Source organism: Cryptomeria japonica, chromosome 4 (assembly GCF_030272615.1).
Source record: "Cryptomeria japonica chromosome 4, Sugi_1.0, whole genome shotgun sequence".
NCBI classification, from domain to species: domain Eukaryota; kingdom Viridiplantae; phylum Streptophyta; class Pinopsida; order Cupressales; family Cupressaceae; genus Cryptomeria; species Cryptomeria japonica.
The window spans coordinates 243,460,165-243,478,873 of record NC_081408.1 but is presented as its reverse complement, the minus strand read 5'-3'; the positions used below and the strand labels follow the sequence as shown (position 1 = coordinate 243,478,873).

General features: G+C 38.9%; 1 protein-coding gene across 2 annotated transcripts in view; it reads left to right on the top strand.

The window, feature by feature from the left end:
* Positions 1 to 18,709, top strand: part of LOC131065518 (uncharacterized) — a 91,560-nt gene that overhangs the window by 56,420 nt on the left and 16,431 nt on the right. For both annotated transcript variants that reach the window (XM_058000029.2, XM_058000028.2), the window contains 2 exons: positions 6,890 to 6,979; positions 7,138 to 7,358. In XM_058000029.2, coding sequence (XP_057856012.2) covers positions 6,890 to 6,979; positions 7,138 to 7,358 — 311 coding nt within the window. The remainder of the gene's footprint in view (positions 1 to 6,889; positions 6,980 to 7,137; positions 7,359 to 18,709) is intronic.

Sequence of the window (18,709 nt, the reverse complement as noted above, 5' to 3'; positions counted from 1 at the left end):
ATGTCACCTAGCTTAGCAGGTCACCGGTAAAGGAGAGAATGTCATTCAGCACAATGGCCATTGGAGTCACCAGTACACAAGTTAGTGTTTGACTTGTGTTGAAGATATAGACAGGAGCCCGATATGATATAACAACTGGTAAATGATGACATCTGTAAGAGAGCAAGATGCTGGTCTGTTGATTGTGATGGAGAGGGGGAATGTTATCTAAATCACATCAACATCGGAGGAGAAGTATGTATAGGTCACCGGTATGCTATGTGGATGTAAATCAACAGGACTCCCATCAGATAAAGATGCAGTCACCATTTGAAGAGATGACTGACAATGAATGTGCCCCAATCGGATCACATGTGCCTGTTTGAAGATATGCTGCTCAAACAGGGAAGCCACATTGGTGCATTGCAGGATGCAGATGACAAGGATCCACTCTCACCGGTAAGTGGAGCTTATCTCCTATTATGCATGGATTGCATCATAGTCCTCCGAGATAAGACTAAAGGTTGAAGGCAGGTGATTGAAGGCTCACACCGGATGAACAGGTGAAACACTAAGTTGCCTTATGTGCATGAGATCAAGGATGTGCACCAGATCAACATGTGAAGTCATGATGTGCTACCGGGACAGAGAAGGAAGAGTAAAGAAGTGATGGGTTTGTCACTTTGACAAACCGGTTGAGATATGGTCTAGGCTGATGATGAAGAAGGCAAGCTCGAGCAGCTATAGACAGAGAGTGCAACTGGAATGCAGTTGCCTCTGATGGAAACAGTTGAAGGTTGATGACATGATGTCATCAAGGTGTTTACCGGTAAGTATGTCCATCGGTAATGCTGACAAAATGCAGATGCAAAAGACTCCCATCTGATGAGGATGTGGATAAGGTAGGTTAGCAAGAGTGCTGATCGGTTGAGTGTTCCACCGGAAGACGGGCAACAAAGTGCAGACATGTTGGATAACTGACAAAGTGAGATACCAGCAGAAAAGGACCGGTTGTGTGTTGATTGTCGGTGACCAAGTCTATTCGACACATAGGTCTTTGCTAAGATGGATATCGACAGAGATGCCACGTGGAGTTGAGGTGGCATGCATGCGCAGGTCGGTGAAGTGTCTGTCCGCGAGGTAGATGGTGGCAGGTCAATATTTATGTCGACTGCGTGATTCACGGGATGCGTAGCAGAGGTTTGCGGCTCGAGGTCAAACAGACAACAGAGATCTAGGATAGACTGATTGACTAGATCGAGGTAGGTTAAGGGAACTGTTGCCATTTTATGACACCCTTGGTCCATCAGTGAGAACCGATCAAAGATATGTTCCATGGACCAGCGCTGCCCAGTTGATCAAGGAGAAAAGTAGTGAAATCGTGGTTTGAAGTGTTGTCTTGTCGGGAGTTCCTTGGCCCTTTCTTTCTCTTCTCCGATCTTCGAAGTTCCCCAAGTTCCTAAGTTGTCTACCTCGGAACTCCGGAACCCCCAGGTTCCGAAGTTCCTTAGTCTTCAACCCTGGAACTACGGAACCCCCAGGTTCCGAAGTTCCTTGTCCAACTACGGAGACCCCGGTCTTCGAAGTTCCCCAACTACGGAGACCCCGCTCCCCGAAGTTCCCCAACTACAGAGACCTCGGTCTCCGAAGTTCCCCAAGTTCCTAAGTCTTCAACCCCGGAACTCCGGAACCTCCAGGTTCCGAAGTTCCTTGTCCAGCTAAGGAGACCCCGGTCCCCGAAGTTCCCCGGAACTCCAGAACCCCCAAGTTCCGAAGTTCCTTGTCCAATTACGGAGACCCCGGTCCCCGAAGTTCCCCACTACGGAGACCTCGGTCTTCGAAGTTCCCCAAGTTCCTAAGTCTTTAACCCCAGAACTCCGGAACCCCTAGGTTTTGAAGTTCCTTAGTCTTCAACCCCGGAACTCTAGAACCCCTAGGTTCCGAAGTTCCTTGTCCAGCTACGGAGACCCCGGTCCCCGAAGTTCCCCGGAACTACGGAACCCCCAGGTCCCGAAGTTCCTTGTCCAACCATGGAGACCCCGGTCCTCGAAGTTCCCCAACTACTTTGGAAGGTCAATCAATCCACCTTCTCAGGATTGCTCTTTGTGGGTATGGCTAGGTTGCTTGCATGTACAAGTCAAGTGCATGCACTTCCGTGCACCTACAGACTGACATGCAGGGGTCATGATCACCATTGTAACCCATTTTTTCTATATAAGGCTGTTAAGCCTCATTGTAAGGGGTTCTCTCCCTGTTGCCTTGAGTTCTCTTATGCTCTCCTCTTCTCTTGAAGACTTGTAATCTTTGCATTTCTGCAACTGCAAGATTGGCGTTTGGCCTTATGATTAATTGAAGAACACTATTCTTGCCTTCTTTCAACCTATGTATGTTGTGTATGCTTTCTTACCTTCATCATAGGTGCATGTTGTGGCTCTTTCTCTTCATATATGTTGTGTTAACTGGTTTTCTAAGTGTGACTTGTGGGAATCCTTCTCCCCTCTTGGCATTCAGTGGATTCTAACCTTCATCTATGCATTGGGGTTACTCATATAATTGAAAGTTGTGCATCTTCAGGGTGTTTCAGTTAATTACTTGTGTCATTTCAGTAGGGAGAGGAACTATCTCTTCTTGGTGCATCACCTCCCTTTGGTTTCAAGCAATTTCTCTCTTCTCTTTTCCTTTGCAAGTTGTTAGGGTAGGCTTAGGAATTAGCTTTGAAGTGTTGAGTTGGTTCAACACCTGCACCTAGATAGAGAAGGAAGCCAACCTTCTTCGGAGATTCAACCCCTTGCGCAAGGTCCCACACTTCGGGGTTGTTTCCATGTTTCACAAGGTTGTTGAGTTGATAGCTCAGCAAGGGTGCAAGCTTTTGTGATAACAGGAACCACCAAACCATTCTTGGTGATCGACCAAGAGATCGGCTGACAGGTTAAATGCAGATTGCTAAACGAGGAAGGCGTGTTCTGGAAGGCACGACAATGGTGGGGTTGATTGATGTGTTGCAGTTCATCAATCAAGGCGATCAGATCTGATGAGATCTGATTGGATTTGGTTTGCCTCGAGGTCAAGGAAGAAACCCTAACCACCTGAAGTTTAATTGGTTTTTGGCGGGAAAACCAATTTATAAATATGCAAGCCAAAATCGATGAAGGCCGCTGTTGAATGAGAGGGTGTTGTTGTTGAATAAGTTCTCAACAGGAAGAAGCAGAAGAGACTGAGTGTGAGAGAGAACAGGGTTGAAGAGTTCAACCGGCAACAGTGAGGCAACCGACAGTCAACCATTGAGTCTGACAGAGGAGAAAACCGGTAGTGACAGAATCGACAGAGAAGAGTTGTAGAAGATTGCAAATAAGGCAAGCAAAGAATCGACAGAGTGTAGTACCAGCAGAGAGAAGAATTGGTAGAGAGAGAACCAGTAGAGAATTGGAGAGAGGAGAACCGGTAGAGAGATTTGCAGAAGAGTTACAAAGTTCATTTGTAACAAGACTATTACTTTTGTAATTGATTATGTTTATTGAAGATCACTATGTTGGAGCTCGGTGCAGGGGTTGGTGCTCCTTGGGCCGGTGCCCTAAATCAGGGGTTGGTGCTCCTTGGCTTGGTGCCCTAAACACAGTAATCAAATTTCCATTGTGAGGTTGGATTGGAGCAGTAGACTCCAACAACATTTCTCACCGAGGTTTTTTCCATCTTGGGTTTTCCTCGTATATGTTGGTGTTATGTGATGTCCCTTTCATGTGTGATTGCATTTGTGATAGTCTCCCAACTAACCGGTAAGTCTGCTTTCTGTTAGATCTGATAACCAGTATACACACGGAGGATTGATAAACGGAAAAGTTTGTAAACCACTGATTCACCCCCCCTCTCAGTGGCACATTGTGTCTAACATAGTATAGGGGATTTGAACAATATCAATTTTAGTATAGAACCAAATGATGTAATGACCAACCCTGATTTGTTTTTTTGAAAATATAAATATGTGATGCTAAATGTGGAACCAATGAACAGATATTGCTGTTTGTTTGCTTCAGATTGTATTCATGATAATAATCAACATGTTACAAGATAATTTGCAAAATAGCATACAATAGAAAGAGTAGATTGCAACTAGACTTCAATCTGACTTCATAGAAAATTGCCAAACATTACATATCAGATTTCAATAAACAGTATGTCCGAAAATCAGATTAAACATTTAAGTTGCAGACCTGGTATAATCATCATTCACCAGGAAAGACTGTTCAGGCATGTTTTCCAGCACCAAAGCAAGATATAAATGGACTTCGGTGATTTCTTGGTTCGGTGAGAAATGTCTCTAGCTGCTCCAAGTCTGCTCCAGCACTTCCTGTTTGTTAATAGAAATAAACCTCTTTTCAATGCTCAAGAAACCCCTTAACCATCCTTCACAAGCAATGAGCTAGCAAGGAGATGGTGCCAAGCTCTAGGGGCGATTTGGCACAAATAAATAAGTTCTTCAAATCTTGCAAACAATAGCTCAAAAGATAGCGCTCAGCCAAGAGAAGTACAATGGAAAGAGTACCCAGAATGATAGCCTTCAGTCTTCAAGAGATATGAGTAAATCTTTGGTTCCAGCTACTTAGGAAAGCACTTTCAGAACTCAGTAAAAACACTCCAGCACTAAAAAATTTGAAACTGAACTCACCAAAACTCAACTCAAACTCCTTAAAACCACACACCAAACTAAAAACATCTAAGTCACATCAAAATACTTAATATATCTTCTTTTTATTCAACTTCATAATCATCTAACAAGCCAAAATCACTGAAAGATCTGATAACTTGAACACCAACCAGCTAGGGTGGATCTTTCACCACTGAAAGCAGCTATCTAGCAGAGAGTTTTTGTTCTCCAACCAGCAAAGATGGACGTTGGAAGCAGCAGCACAACTTTAAGTTGTCAAAGCAAGCATATGCAAATGAGAGCTCAAAATGAGAATATATAGAGAGAGGGAAATTACGGCAACCATCTTGTAATTTGAATTCATTTTCCTTACTTTTCAAAATCACATGAAATGAAATTAACCTCTGAAGGGGTGAACCACTTTTGGGAGATCTCATAAAACATTTTTAATTTAATTTTATTTCCTTATGCCTCCTTGGTGTCACCTTTTTGGAAGCATAAAATAATCATAATAAAGTATTGGCTTCCCCTTTCCTTGATGTCAACTTAGGATGTCCAATTGGCCCCTCTTTTAAAACAACTCCAAGTCACCATGTTAGTAGGCAAGACACAAGGGGGTACATTTTATAAAGCAACTTTATAAAAACTTAGTGAATAAATCAAATAATTTTCTGAATACATAAGAACTCACCAAGTCCAAAACTGGAAACCACTGCACTGAACTGAAAGAGGAATAGAGGCCAAGACCTAGTGCTAAAACTAACACTTACTAAAAATAGTAATATGCTAAAAATAGAAAGTTTTCCGAAAGCCTATGGGAACCCGGGAATAGGCTAGTGGAGGACTCATACTAAGCTAGGTGCAAGAAGGGGACATGACAAATGAATATAAATAATAGAAATCATTCATATTCACTAGATAGAAACTAGATTTGAATCAAGCATAGAAACAACTGACAGGGACTTTAAAAAAAGGATTATTCTCATTATTTATTATTGTCAATAATGATGTAATATACATTTTCGCAAAAAACTTGGACAGCAGTATGACTTGAGGAGAAAATGATAAAAATCCTTCCATGATAGTTGGTACATGAATATATGGATGAGGCATATCTGGAACGCCTGCTGGGATGGCTGTTGACACCCCACATGTTATTGCCAGATTGTGATCTACAAGTTTTTAAATACTGGATTTTAGTTCCACTTTATTATTTCCAAAACATAATAAAATGTGTAAAGTCTTATTATTCATTCATATTCTACTGCCCATGTCATTTACACGACATAAATGTAAAATGAATGCATTTTTATTCTGTAAGGCAGGTGTGAACTGTAAAATTAGTAATTGTTGCTGAAAGGCTGTCCTGTTTACATCCCATAACCCTTTGGTTTTTTTGTTTCAGTTTTAGGTTTTTAACCTGAGCAGCCACATTTATGACTACTAATGTTATTGATTATTTCAATTTGTTGTGACACAAATCTTTATGTTTTCAAATTTTACAGTTTCAACTCTTGCTGTTAATTAGCTCTGATCTTTCTTGCCTGCAAGCATTTCACCTTGCAGCTTCTCAATGACCACCATGTTAGGTTATCCTCTTTGAATTTTGCCATAAATGGTTCAGAATGAAAATGTCTAATGTTTAACCCTTAATGTGTGTTCTGCCTGTTCCTAGGTTTTGTTGGTTCCTATATAACTGTGCTGTTGAGCTCTCCAAGGAGATTAGCCAAACTGGCAATTGTTTCATGTTCTTAGGTTGTGTTTGTTTCAACTACTCAGCAGTTCCTACAATAGTTTCTCTATGGCTTGTATAAACTGTGTGCTTGAAGAGTCATTTATTTTAATTTTTTTTTATTGAAGAGATGATCTTTAAAAGCATGGAGAACCTATACACTATAGTGACAATAATGAGATTCCCTGAATTTGCTCAGGATTGAGGATATTACTTTCTTCCCAGCAAATTCCATGAGAGCTGAATTCTAGGTTCTAGGATAATGATGATGGAAGATAGTATTTATGACCAAGGGAGCCAGAATGAAACAATAGAGAAAATTTGTGCAAATATTATTCTGTTGTTGATTATCCGTATATCTAGGGCAAGTGTGATTAATGTAATACAAGTCTGAAGTTCTGTATTGATGTCCTTTGCTGTGTTGCTTTATCTATTATGTAGATTCTTGATAAACTAAACACATAAAAACTGGATGATTTCTGATGATAATATTTTTTTTTGTATGTGCATTAATAATGTTTGTTGTACTCTTATAGGTTGCAAATTGTACTTGGGGAAGGTTTTGGGGTATTCATTTTTAACAGGATTACTGTGCCCTCCACCTTTGTATGCCCTAGCTGAGGCAGGTGAGAAACACAACCATAATTGGACTCTTTCTTTTATTTTTTTTCATGCTTTTTCCTTCATTGATGAGCTGTTAAGTTATATGCTGTTGCAAGAAGAAGATTTGGCTGCCACTATGTTGCCGACTAATGGGAAATATGTAATTATTTTCGTTTCTCAGATCAGCGGACAAATTTTTTGGACCAATCTGTTAGATCAGGGATGCAGGATGAAGGTCCTCCTAAGTTCCTTCTATGGGCTAGAAAGCTTTTGATCCCTATGCTACTTGTGATGACGGTGGTGATGGGATGGAATTACCCCGTTTCTCTTGCAATTAATGTTGTGTTTATTCTCTTGAGTACAAAGCCTACGCCATCTTCTATATACCTTTGGGTCGAAGAGGTTCTTACTAACTACCTATTCTATCTTATTTTAATATTTCTACTTTTTTTTCTTTTTTGGGTAAGTAGTTAGAAAACATCACTGCCAATCAATGAAGAGGAGATAAATGTGGTGATTGTTTTCAGTTGTTGCGCTCTGACTGCTTTCTAGGCATCTATTTTAGTTAATACGTATCAATGCAACAATTTTAATACGAAAATATGCTGTTGTGGAACTAGAACTTCTGCTATTTGAGTTTCAATCCTTCAAAGCATAAAAAACTGGACTGGTTGCCAATATTTCATCTTTCATGGATGTTATTGGACATAGTTGATAGTTAGTGGATAGGATTTTTAAAAGAATTTGCAAGTCCACAAAATTGCTTTACACTGGCAAAATTGTTGCTGGCTGGGATAAAAAATCTCTGTCCATTAAAATTTATTGTCTGTTGCTCCCTGGAATGAATCTGCACCTTACATGTCTGACAATTTGAGAGGGAGACCTGTCTTAATTGTAGTTTTACAGCACCCAAACTTGGTCAAATTGAATTTTGATAAGATTCTACTGGAGGGGGATCCAATGCCATTGCTAACCAACTTCAATTCTATAAATTATCTTTAACACATCCTTTAATTCCTTGACAATTCCGGGCTTGCCTTTCTTCTTCATTCTCTTGCATGGCTTTCTATTGTCCTTCATTTTCATAATTTGCAGAAAGCCAGGAATTCAGGAAGATCAATTGTGGCTTTGAGATTTGATTCATCGAGGACCTTGAAAAATCTTGGGAGGGGGTGTGAAAAAAGCAAGGGCATCCTGGCCCAAAAGGCAATTGTTGCTGATAGTGACCTGGCCCAAAAGGGAATTGTTGCTGATAGTGATAATCACAATATCAGTATCATCGGCAGCAGCAGAAGGTGAAAACCTAAGAGATCCAATAGACCCAAAACAAGCAAACAGTTTAACAGACCCAACAGGCCCAAAAGACCCAGATGGCTTACAAGGCCATACCCAATTTGTCATTTAATGATCAATCATATGAGTAAGCATTGGGTCTCCTAGCTTTCATCAGCATCGATGAATTTGAGAGAATAACATTTTTTAGCCCAGCCGTATGTTTTAGCACACATAGTTTCTTGCTTCTCCAGGGATTCATGGAGGTCAGGTCAATGTTGCACATTTGATTGAATTCGTGACTGTGTCTGAAGCTTACATAAGTTCATATCAGTGATGGATAACGCAGAGGGAATCTTACAAGGCCTGGTGAAAATTCTCAGGGAGGATCTGTATCCCAGGGCACTCAAGGTATTCATCAAATCAGTGCTATCGCTCTGTTTCATCAAGTCCGATAGAGCGAAAGCAGTCTCAGCAGTAGCAGCAAGCGCATTGATTGAAGGTCTTGTAGATTATGAGAATGTGAAGCAGAAATGGCTCTTGCAACTATTGGATTGATGTGCAGAACTGATTCAGGCTGTAAGGCTCTCTGCAGCCATGCTCTGTCTGTCTCTGTTTTGGTAAAGATATTTCTCAAGGACTCTGGCAGGGCCACAGAGTCTGCAGCTGGTGCACTGCTTGTGATCTGCAGTGCTTCAGAGGCACTACAAAAGGAGGCTATACAAGCTGGTATTCTTACACAGTGTTGCTTCTTTTTAAGAGTGATTGCACAGACAGGGCCAAAAGAAAAGGACAGATGGGACTCAACTTCTTTAGGAATGCCTGATCAGATGATTCCTCATCACTAGGCTTTGTCAGGACAGATGATGTGTCCTTTTAGGGCTTCTTTAAGGCTCATAATTATATGCCAAGTTTCACAACATCGTGTTGGATCCATGGTTAAAAGTTTAGAACATCCTGAATGTTTGCCAATATCCCAGGATTGTGGTGTTCTGTGCATGTTGAAGGCCAGATCTAAGTTATTTTGATCAAATTGTCAGATAAGAGGTCATCCATATTATATCCAACTTGTTAATTTCCTCAACATGACATTTTATATTTTTGAAGTCATATCCTCGATTAACATGATATATATAGCCAAGCCAAAACTTATAAATATGTTATATGGTTTGTTCTGATTTTGGCAGTGTTCCACGGAAACGCGTTCCACTCCCCCTCAGACCCACGTTTCCGAGACGGGGATGTGGCGTCTCCTGTCGTCCTACCACCACCACCAGTGCTTAGCCGGAGACGGAGAAACGTCTCCATGTCTCCAAGGATTCTTGGAGACGCTGAGACGTCTCCAAGTCTCCTTGGGAGATGTCTCGGTGTCTCCAAGAATCCTTGGGAAACTCCTTGGGAGGCTCCCAGGCATCTCTTGAGGGGTGGGGAGACTTGCAGGAGTCTCCCATTCAAACACGTCAAAAAGCAATTGAATTTTTTTTTTTTTAATCTAATTTTGAGTGATTATTGGGGGTTGGGGGGGTAACCCTAATTTGACGTGGGCCCCACCCCTTCCCCCAATGCAATACAAAACCACTAAAACTACTGATTTCATTCACCTTTCTAATTCTGTTTTTTTTTACCAGCTAGCTAAAGAGGAAAAGAAACTTAGAAATCTTCGTATTTAGATTTAGTATTTCAAATTTTACTATTTTATAATTTTACTAATTTCCTATAGTTTCATTTGAAATGTAATTCTTATACCATTGTACATCTTTTCACAACTAGTTTTTCAAGTACTATAAGTATATGTGTAACTATATCAGCACCACTACCCTGCCATCCCCCCTCACCGTCCCCAAACTTAGGCTCTTTGTCCCCCCACCCCCGAAACCCGTCCCCAATGGCCGTGGAACACTGGATTTTGGAGGCTTATACGTCTGTATATATCTCTGATGTGAAGAAGCTCTCAGATTAATAGCTAAGAGGGCAATAGATAAGGAAGAGGTCAATAATACTCTTCTGCTTATGTATGGTGAAATGAAAAGAAAATGTTTTTCAATTTCATAGCATTATGTGAAAATTATTTGGAGACAAGTTTGTTGAATCTGGCCTACTTGATTCTCAGATAATACAGATTTAATTGAATTACTGAGGGCTGTTTTGCTGGCCGATGTTTACAAGGCCATGAAACTCAGGTTATATTTGCTGCCTCTTCTTTATTTGTAGATTCATTTTCTCCATTGTTACAACATATAGTGTCAAAACAAGAGCCATTGAGAATTCACACATCAACATGTGGTTGGATGAAAATGAAATGGAATGGTCTCTGCATGGTGCTTTCAGGTCTTAGTAGGCATTATCTTATGCTGTTGCATCACGTAGAAATCAATATGCACCTGTTCTATATTTGTGTAAATTTCTGGTAGTGGCCAGTTTTAAGTAGTGTCTCTTGTTGACTGGGATTTGTATGTTTATTGGCAGGGATTGAGTTTTGTTGATCATTACAATTTTATTCCACATTTTTGATGTTCAAATGCTGTTGGAAAAATTAAGACGAGGCTCTTTTTAGTGTTCAGTAAAGGAGCTCAAATAACCAAATGTGTAAAGTGCAGATTCATTCCAGGGAGCTTGGAGTGCATGTACACTGCCCCTTAAATCTGTCTCACAAGAAATTTGAGCAACTTGAGGCAATAATTCTTGTTAAATGCTAAGTTGCTGGTCTTACGGGGATTGCTATGGGTGTGGGGTTCAGGAATGTCTGTACACGTATTTTTCTCGGGTGCTGGTATTGGTATGGTTCATACATGTATGTATGTATGTATGCATGTATACACACTAAAATTATAAAAAAAATGATTCATAATTGCAAATAAACAAAATATTTAAATAACTTATAATTTGCATACAAAAAAAGAAAACTCATAAATTCTTTATTCAATGATTTGTCAAATGTCAATACACAATGATAATTACAATCAATACAAGTGCTCTTCATTGAGATCATCAAAGTCAACATTTGGTTCAATTTCATTTGACCCACAATTAGTTACAATGTCACTTCCACTAGACACGTCACATGTAGAATTTGCCTCATCTATAGAGACTTAGGCAAGTTGTGCAATGATAGTGTCGAAGTCTGCTCACTCTAGAGTTTGGTCCCAATTCCTTGCCACTTATTGTAATCGCAGATGGAATACTTGGCGAGTTTTGAAAAACTCACGAGTTTTTCAAACTTGCGAGTATTTAGGCCATCAACTTGCAGAGTTTTTTCGAAAAACTTGGCGAGTTTTCGGTAGAAACTCGGCTGCATAAAAAAAAGAGGCCCAAACACGTAAAAAATTATCTAATTTTTTTTTCGAGTTAGTCTCATTTTCTTCATTAGAATATATGCATGAATATAGCATTTTTCTTATACTTTAAGTTATAATTCATGTATATATTGGGAGGATGTTTGAGAGTGGTTTCAGATCTTTAGTAGTTATAATGCAAATTCTAGGTTTTAGAAGATCTTTTAAATTTTCAGACAGTCAAATTTCAGTAATCAGTACGCTCTTATCAGCATTCTCTCGCTCTCTCTATCTCACTCACTTTATCTGCCCTGAATTTTAGACCTATGTATATCCCTAACACTCTTCCTCTATCCCCTCTCTCTACCACTCTCTATCTCACTCTCTCCTCTCTCCCCCAAGATCTAGACCTATCTTGCTACCCCTCTCTCACCCTTAGACCCTCGCGAGGGGTGTTACCCTCAACCTAATTTTGGCGAGGTGGAGAAGCCACATCGGACTCCTAGGACCAGACCCTCTAGTTCTATCTCTCCCCTGGTTTTCACTAGAGTTGGGGAGAGGAAGAAGTAAAATGTTTTGATGCAGTATTTACTTTTAGTTTTACAAGAACAATTTTGCTATTTCATTTTATTTCAGTCTATCAGCCATCAACATTCCACAAGAGGATGCCATTTTGTACCTAATTTGCATTTAAATCAGTCAAATATATCTAGACTCAGCTTGTTTCTTTTGTGTACTCATTTATTGACTAATTGGATGCATCTCCTCATTGAATTTTGCAAAAAAATGCATTTCTATTAAATTTCAGCAAATTTTCAAGTTGTCGAGTTTTTACTGAGTTTTTTTTTGGGGCCTTGGCAAGTTTTTGCTTTTGGCAAGTAGTTCAACTATGGTTGTAATTGGGTTTCTTATGTGACAAGAGATGCAAGTTGGAGTGCACAAAGGCCAAATTCGTAGCTTCTTTTGTACCCAATCTGCTGTGTTTAATTGAGTGGGTAAAGGAGTACGTACTCCAAATCCTATTAGTTGAAGAAGAAATCACAACTTATAGAAATGTATAACTTTGGGCAAATAAGCGATATTTCACGGAGTCTTAGGATGAGGGGATGTAGGGATTGGTCTTGAGATGTAGGGATTGGTCTTGAGGATGGGGGGACTAAGGGCCTAGATTTGGGGATGGCAGCTAGTGGGGGTGGAGCCCTTATTGAGGTCAAGGGATAAAGCCCCCACCACCAAGACCCAAACTATGGCCTTTGAAACCACACAAACCTTTATGGTGCGCACTATTTTCACAATTTTATCATGTTAGGGTGAAATTAGGTGTTTAGGAACATTTTTGTTTTTAAAAATGTTACAATTTTTTTTATACTTTTTCTATAGCTGAATATGTTCTGTAGCTGAATATGATATTGAACATATGAGATTGTCAATTCGAACTGAAGATGTGACAATCAGAATTATTCCTAGTAAAAGTTCCTTTTCATCTCTAATAGTTATGGTTAAAAAGAAGGATGAGTCATGGAGAATGTGTCCTAATTACAGGGAACTCAATAAGCTCACTCTTAAGTATAAGTTTCCCATTCCTATTATTGATGAACTATTAGATGAACTAAATGGTGCAATTTTCTTTACTAAGTTAGATTCATGTTCTAGCTATCATGATATCCATATAAAAGAAGAGTGTTAATGTGTTTTTTATGCACCTCGAACACAAAATAAAATACCAAGGTATTCTATCCTCTCTTGAACAAAGAGACCTCATATGCTAAGTAATATAATAAAATGAGATAACTCCAAGATTTGCAATGCGAACTATGCGACTTCATTGCTGTGGATAGACTTAGTGTTTATGATGTGATCTTGCTGGAATCACAAGGGACTTATGTTTATGAACTCTTGCTGGAACGTGGGATCTCACCCAACTTGGAAAATAAAACACAGAGTATTAAGGGTTTAGAAATCTATTCTACTCCTAAGAACAATGACAATAAAGGATGATGCTTTGATAGATGGATTCTATAATCCAGCTTTGCTTCGCCATGCAAGAACAACTACATAAAATTGATGCAATCTTCTAAGGAATAACGAAGGATTTTCATATCATGAACATTCATTTAAATGCCCAAGATTGGCGCAATTCAAGTGAACATTCACAATTGAACTTGTGCTTAATGAAGTTTAGACTAACCATGCACTGTAACTTACAATCAGCAAATTACAAATGGTATGAACGGGAATTCCATCAATATATCACCACATTTGTCCATTACAATCAATGCACCTTGTCTAAACTATGAGAAGTAGAGACCATGCAACATGTTGAAATAGCACACCAAATCCACCATAACTTCAATGAAGAAAGTATGTTTATTACAACAAGCCTTGGCAACAATCTCCTTTCTTCCTACTCTACTCTACTCTAACTACTTGCTATTGATTGCTTCTTCTACTAACTACTAATAATTGTCTATTCACTATTAACCTTTACAAATGAGAGATTTGAGCCTTATGCAAAGAGCTCATTACATTTCAATAGCTCAGATTGATCCTCAAATCAACGACCAAGATCCAACAATAAAATCCTAATTAGGGTTTGTTACAACAAATTGTTTCTTGACCAATGAGATCATTACATTGAATTGGACACATGTCCTACATTGAATATAGACCAATGAGAAAAGAAGGTAGGTATGTGAAACAATATTTGATAAAGTGCCTTGTGTCACTTGCTTCGGCTTGAATGAATTATGTTTAATGTGTTTGGACATGTTGACTTGGAGGAACTTGATTGGCCAATGATGAGTAGGATACCACCTCAACGTGCACAACATGTAGATCCTCACAAGGTGTTCAACCAACATCTCTTGATACTCAACATTATTCATGCCCGGTATGATGAAGATGGGGATTTTGTCATCTATGTGATCAAGTTTTCTAGCTTTGATTAACTCTTCTAAAACTATCTCTTGATCACATTTCACTCTTCCTTCTTCACGATTGGGAATTTTTCTTCTCCCATTGATGATGTTTGATCTTGATATGTGGAACATGTCCTTAGTATGATTGAATGCCTTGTAATAGTTATGAAATCCTTTGTAGTGTCTTCATCCACCTGAATCCAATCCTTGATTTCTTTGGTTGTCCATTCATGTTGTAACTTGAAGTGTTGAATTCTTGATATCCTTGCAGCTGTTATCCTCCCAATTGCATCCTCTTTTAAGTTCTTAATCTTGCTCTTCTTAAGTTGAGTATCCTCCATATTGTTGAGTTCCTTCTCTTGATGAAGTATGAATCTTGACTTTCGTACAGTGTTGAGCCTTCATGTTGTTGAATTTTTCATCCACATCCTTGAATGTGTGGGTCATGTCCTTGCATTGGTGAATCCCTCCCATGCCTTTGATGTGTTCCGCCTCTTACCTTGTTGTCATCTTGACGTTCTTATCATCTTTGTCCTGAATTTGTAGACCTGATCTTGGGGGAGTCCTTCATGATGTTGATCTGCCTCCTTGTGTATCTTTGTGAAGTTCTCCCAATGCATCAATCCTCAAGGACAAAAAGGATTTTGCATCAAAACATTAAGGAATAAATGAGAATAATACTAATACTTAGCAAACCACTCTTCCTAAACCCCTCCCAATCTGGAAATCACATTGAAAAATCAGAAAATGCTCCTTGATTTATTGTCTTGAAATCCAATTGAACTTTGGATAAGATTTGATGGAAATTTGCTTTCGATCAGGTCGGACTCATAATGTGAATGCTGAATGTATGCTTTAGAATTCGATTGATCTTCTTGATTGCCACACGATTTAGGCTTTGATCTTCGATCAACCTTTTCTTCTTCCCTCCATTAACTTGATATTTGCCTGAAACTCGCCCTTTAATGTTTGAAAATCTGATTGGATCTGATTTCTTTACTGCGAACATATCCTTGGTGAATCTGGAAATGTTTCCTTGGTGCAAATTTACTTAGTAAATTTAAATCTAATTTGTAATGACCAGCGCACCTTTCCTTTGCCTTATAGGCATTGCAAATAAAAGTAGCACCCTTCCTTTGATAAGGCCGAATTTTGCAATTTAAACATTTTTTATTTGCAATCAAAATTTGAATTCGCTTTGCTTGCTAAGTCGGCCCACCTCATAGTGATTTTGCATTCAATAATTATTAATCAAGGTGAAGCGCTCAATTAATCCATGTTTTACTTACCATTCAAGAGTGGAAATTCGACTTGGACAAGGAGTGGAAAAACGACCAGCACAAGGAAGGAGTGGAAATTCGCTAGGTAGAAGGAAGATTTCCCCTTTCAACATTAACCCTTTTAATCATTCCTTCAATTGCCAAGATTTGGGGTGGAAAAATGCACAAGACAAGGAAGATTTCGTTTTAGCTCTAAAAAAGTTCATCACAATTTGGAGTGGAAATTCACACCTTACAAGGAAGAGTGGAAAATCACTAGGTAGAAGGAAGGGTGGAAATTTGCACATGACAAGGAAGATTTCGTTTTAGCTCTTAAAAAATTCATCACAATTTGGAGTGGAAATTCGCACCTTACAAGGAAGAGTGGAAAATCACTAGGTAGAAGGAAGGGTGGAAAATCACTAGGTAGAAGGAAGATTTTCTTTTCTCAAATTTCACTCAACACTCGATTTAGACCAAGAGTGGAAAATCGACATGCATAAGGAAGATTTTCTTTTCTTTGCCTTAAATTTCACTTTCTTCTTTCATCATTCCAATTAGATCAAAGGTGGTGTAAGAACCCTGCCGGTTCTAACTCTCCTGAAAAACAATTGCTGATTTGTTTTTGGATTTTTCAAGGGTTTTGAACAATTTTGAATAAAAAATAACAAGTGCACCAAGCAAGAATTGCTCATAAAATTGAATAGATGCCAAATATAGGGCAATTGAATCTATATTATGAATTAGATAACTGCTGCAAATGAAACTAATACATAAAACATACTTGTAGGTCCTTAGCTTATTTTAAATAAAGAATTTTGGAGTTTGCCAACTAGAACTGGAAACTGACCAAAATAGTTGTACAAGTCCAGGAAATTATTTCTTCAAGCCAGAAAAGTGATGGAATATCCTGTATGTGCTAGGCATTGCGAATTGTGCAACCAAAATGCAAGAAGGAAGGCATTTCAGCCCTCTAGGACAAAACGCTTCTTTCTTAGACCCCACGTGCCAAGCCTGAATTGTACGGCTAGCAACTGGAAATTGTACAACGGCTTATTGAAATGAAGTATGCTGCTAAAAGGGGCGTCTAGCCTGATTTGCCCTTTCTTTATTGAAAAAATCTGCAATATCTGGATAAAAGAATCTCTGTTGAAGCACAATAAGACTCCTGAATGAAGCCTTCACAATTGCAATAATTCAATTGATCTTCCACAACCTTACACTCACAGATCCACGAAGAATTTTTGTTCTCCAATGGCCGAACCTTTGAAACCCTTGTCAAAAAATTCCACAGAGCAAAATAACAAGCAATGTTAAATAATCAATAATAGAGGTTGAATTGCTTGCTTTGCCTTTATAAACCCAAAAAGGCATAATTCTCCAAAAAGTGTGATTTCCTCTTGAAGGGAGTTAAATACATTTTAAATGTATTTAATATACTCTATGCAACATTTGAATTAATTCACCACTTGAACTACCCTTTTGATATTCACTTTATATTATTTAAGTGGCCCAATTTTTATTAAAGTTACTAATATAATTTTATAATATCTCCAAATGGCACGTTTCGCAAGTACACCCAAAGTCATTTCAATACATTTAAATGTATTTAATTTACTCTCCATAGTTTGGCGTCTAAATTCACTTAAGCGATTTAATAAAAATCACTTTATAATATTTAAGTGGCTTTTAATTTTAATAAAGTCACTTTTGTGAGAGTTGAGAAATACAACACCACAGGAGCCTAAAGATCTCTGCAAGTTGAATAATTTGTTACAAGGAGAAGCAAGGAAGCAAATAACAAAAAAACAATACACAGAAAATATGCTCAAAAGATGAGAGCTCAATATTCACAAAATGTGTAATGTGATAATGATACAAGGAAAAGAAAATTAACCTCTAATAGGTCAAGAAACCCTAAAAGGGAAAACCTAGGCTTGCACATAATAATTAATAAAAGAATTAATTATTATGCACCTAATGTTAGCTTAAGTGTAAAAAGAGATAATAGGGAACTTAAAGAATTAAACAAATATTGTTTAATTAATCAAGTAAAGACCCGATTACTCTAACACCCCCCCCTTAAGCTAGACTTAGGGAGAAGCTAAAACCTAGAACAACTACTGAAATTAGGAAAGATGGGTCCCGACAACAAGGCCTGATCAGGAACCCAAATATAATGAAATCTCTATGAAACGAAGAAAAAAGAGAAAACCCAGTGGGAAAAAACTCCTCTCCAAAAAGAGATAAAAGAACATGCTGAAAGAAGAAGGAAGGAAGGCCTCATAAAGACCCCCCAAGGACAACTTCCTTCACCCCAAGCATAGAGCGCAACTGAAGATAGCACGGCGATGCAAAAGGTTTCATGAAGATGTCTGCAACCTGCTCGGCAGTGGGAATGTACTCCAGAATGAGAGAACCATCCTGAATCAACTGGTGGATAAAATGCATGTGAAGCTCAATGTGCTTCGTCCGCTGATGCTCTACCGGGTTGCGGGAAATATGAATAGCACTCTGATTGTCACACTAAAGAACAGTGGGACTATCAGGAGGAAAACCAAACTCAGTCATCAACTGTCGAAGCCATAAGATCTCCTGACTGGCGAGCACAACAGCTCGGTACTCAGCCTCTGTAGATGATAATGCATGAAAAGTCTGCTTCTTACAAGACCATGTGATAGGACCAGAGCCAAGACAGAAAACAAAGTCAGAAGTAGACTTCCGATCAGTGACATCACTAGCCCAATCGGAGTCAGTGTAGCCAACAATGTGAGGTTCCGTTGATGTGTAGTGAATGGCATGAGAACTAGAGCCTTGAATGTACCGCAAAATACGTTTGGTAGCTTGCCAATGACTCTCATGGGGATCATGGGAGAATCAAGAGACAAGGCCAACTGCAAAGGAAAGATCAGGCCGGGTGTGAGTCAGGTACAACAAACTGCCAACCAACTGCCTGTAAAGTGTAGAATCTATTGAAGGAGTGGGACAAGTGGTAATCAAAACAACCCCTGACTGAAAAGGAGTGGGAGTAG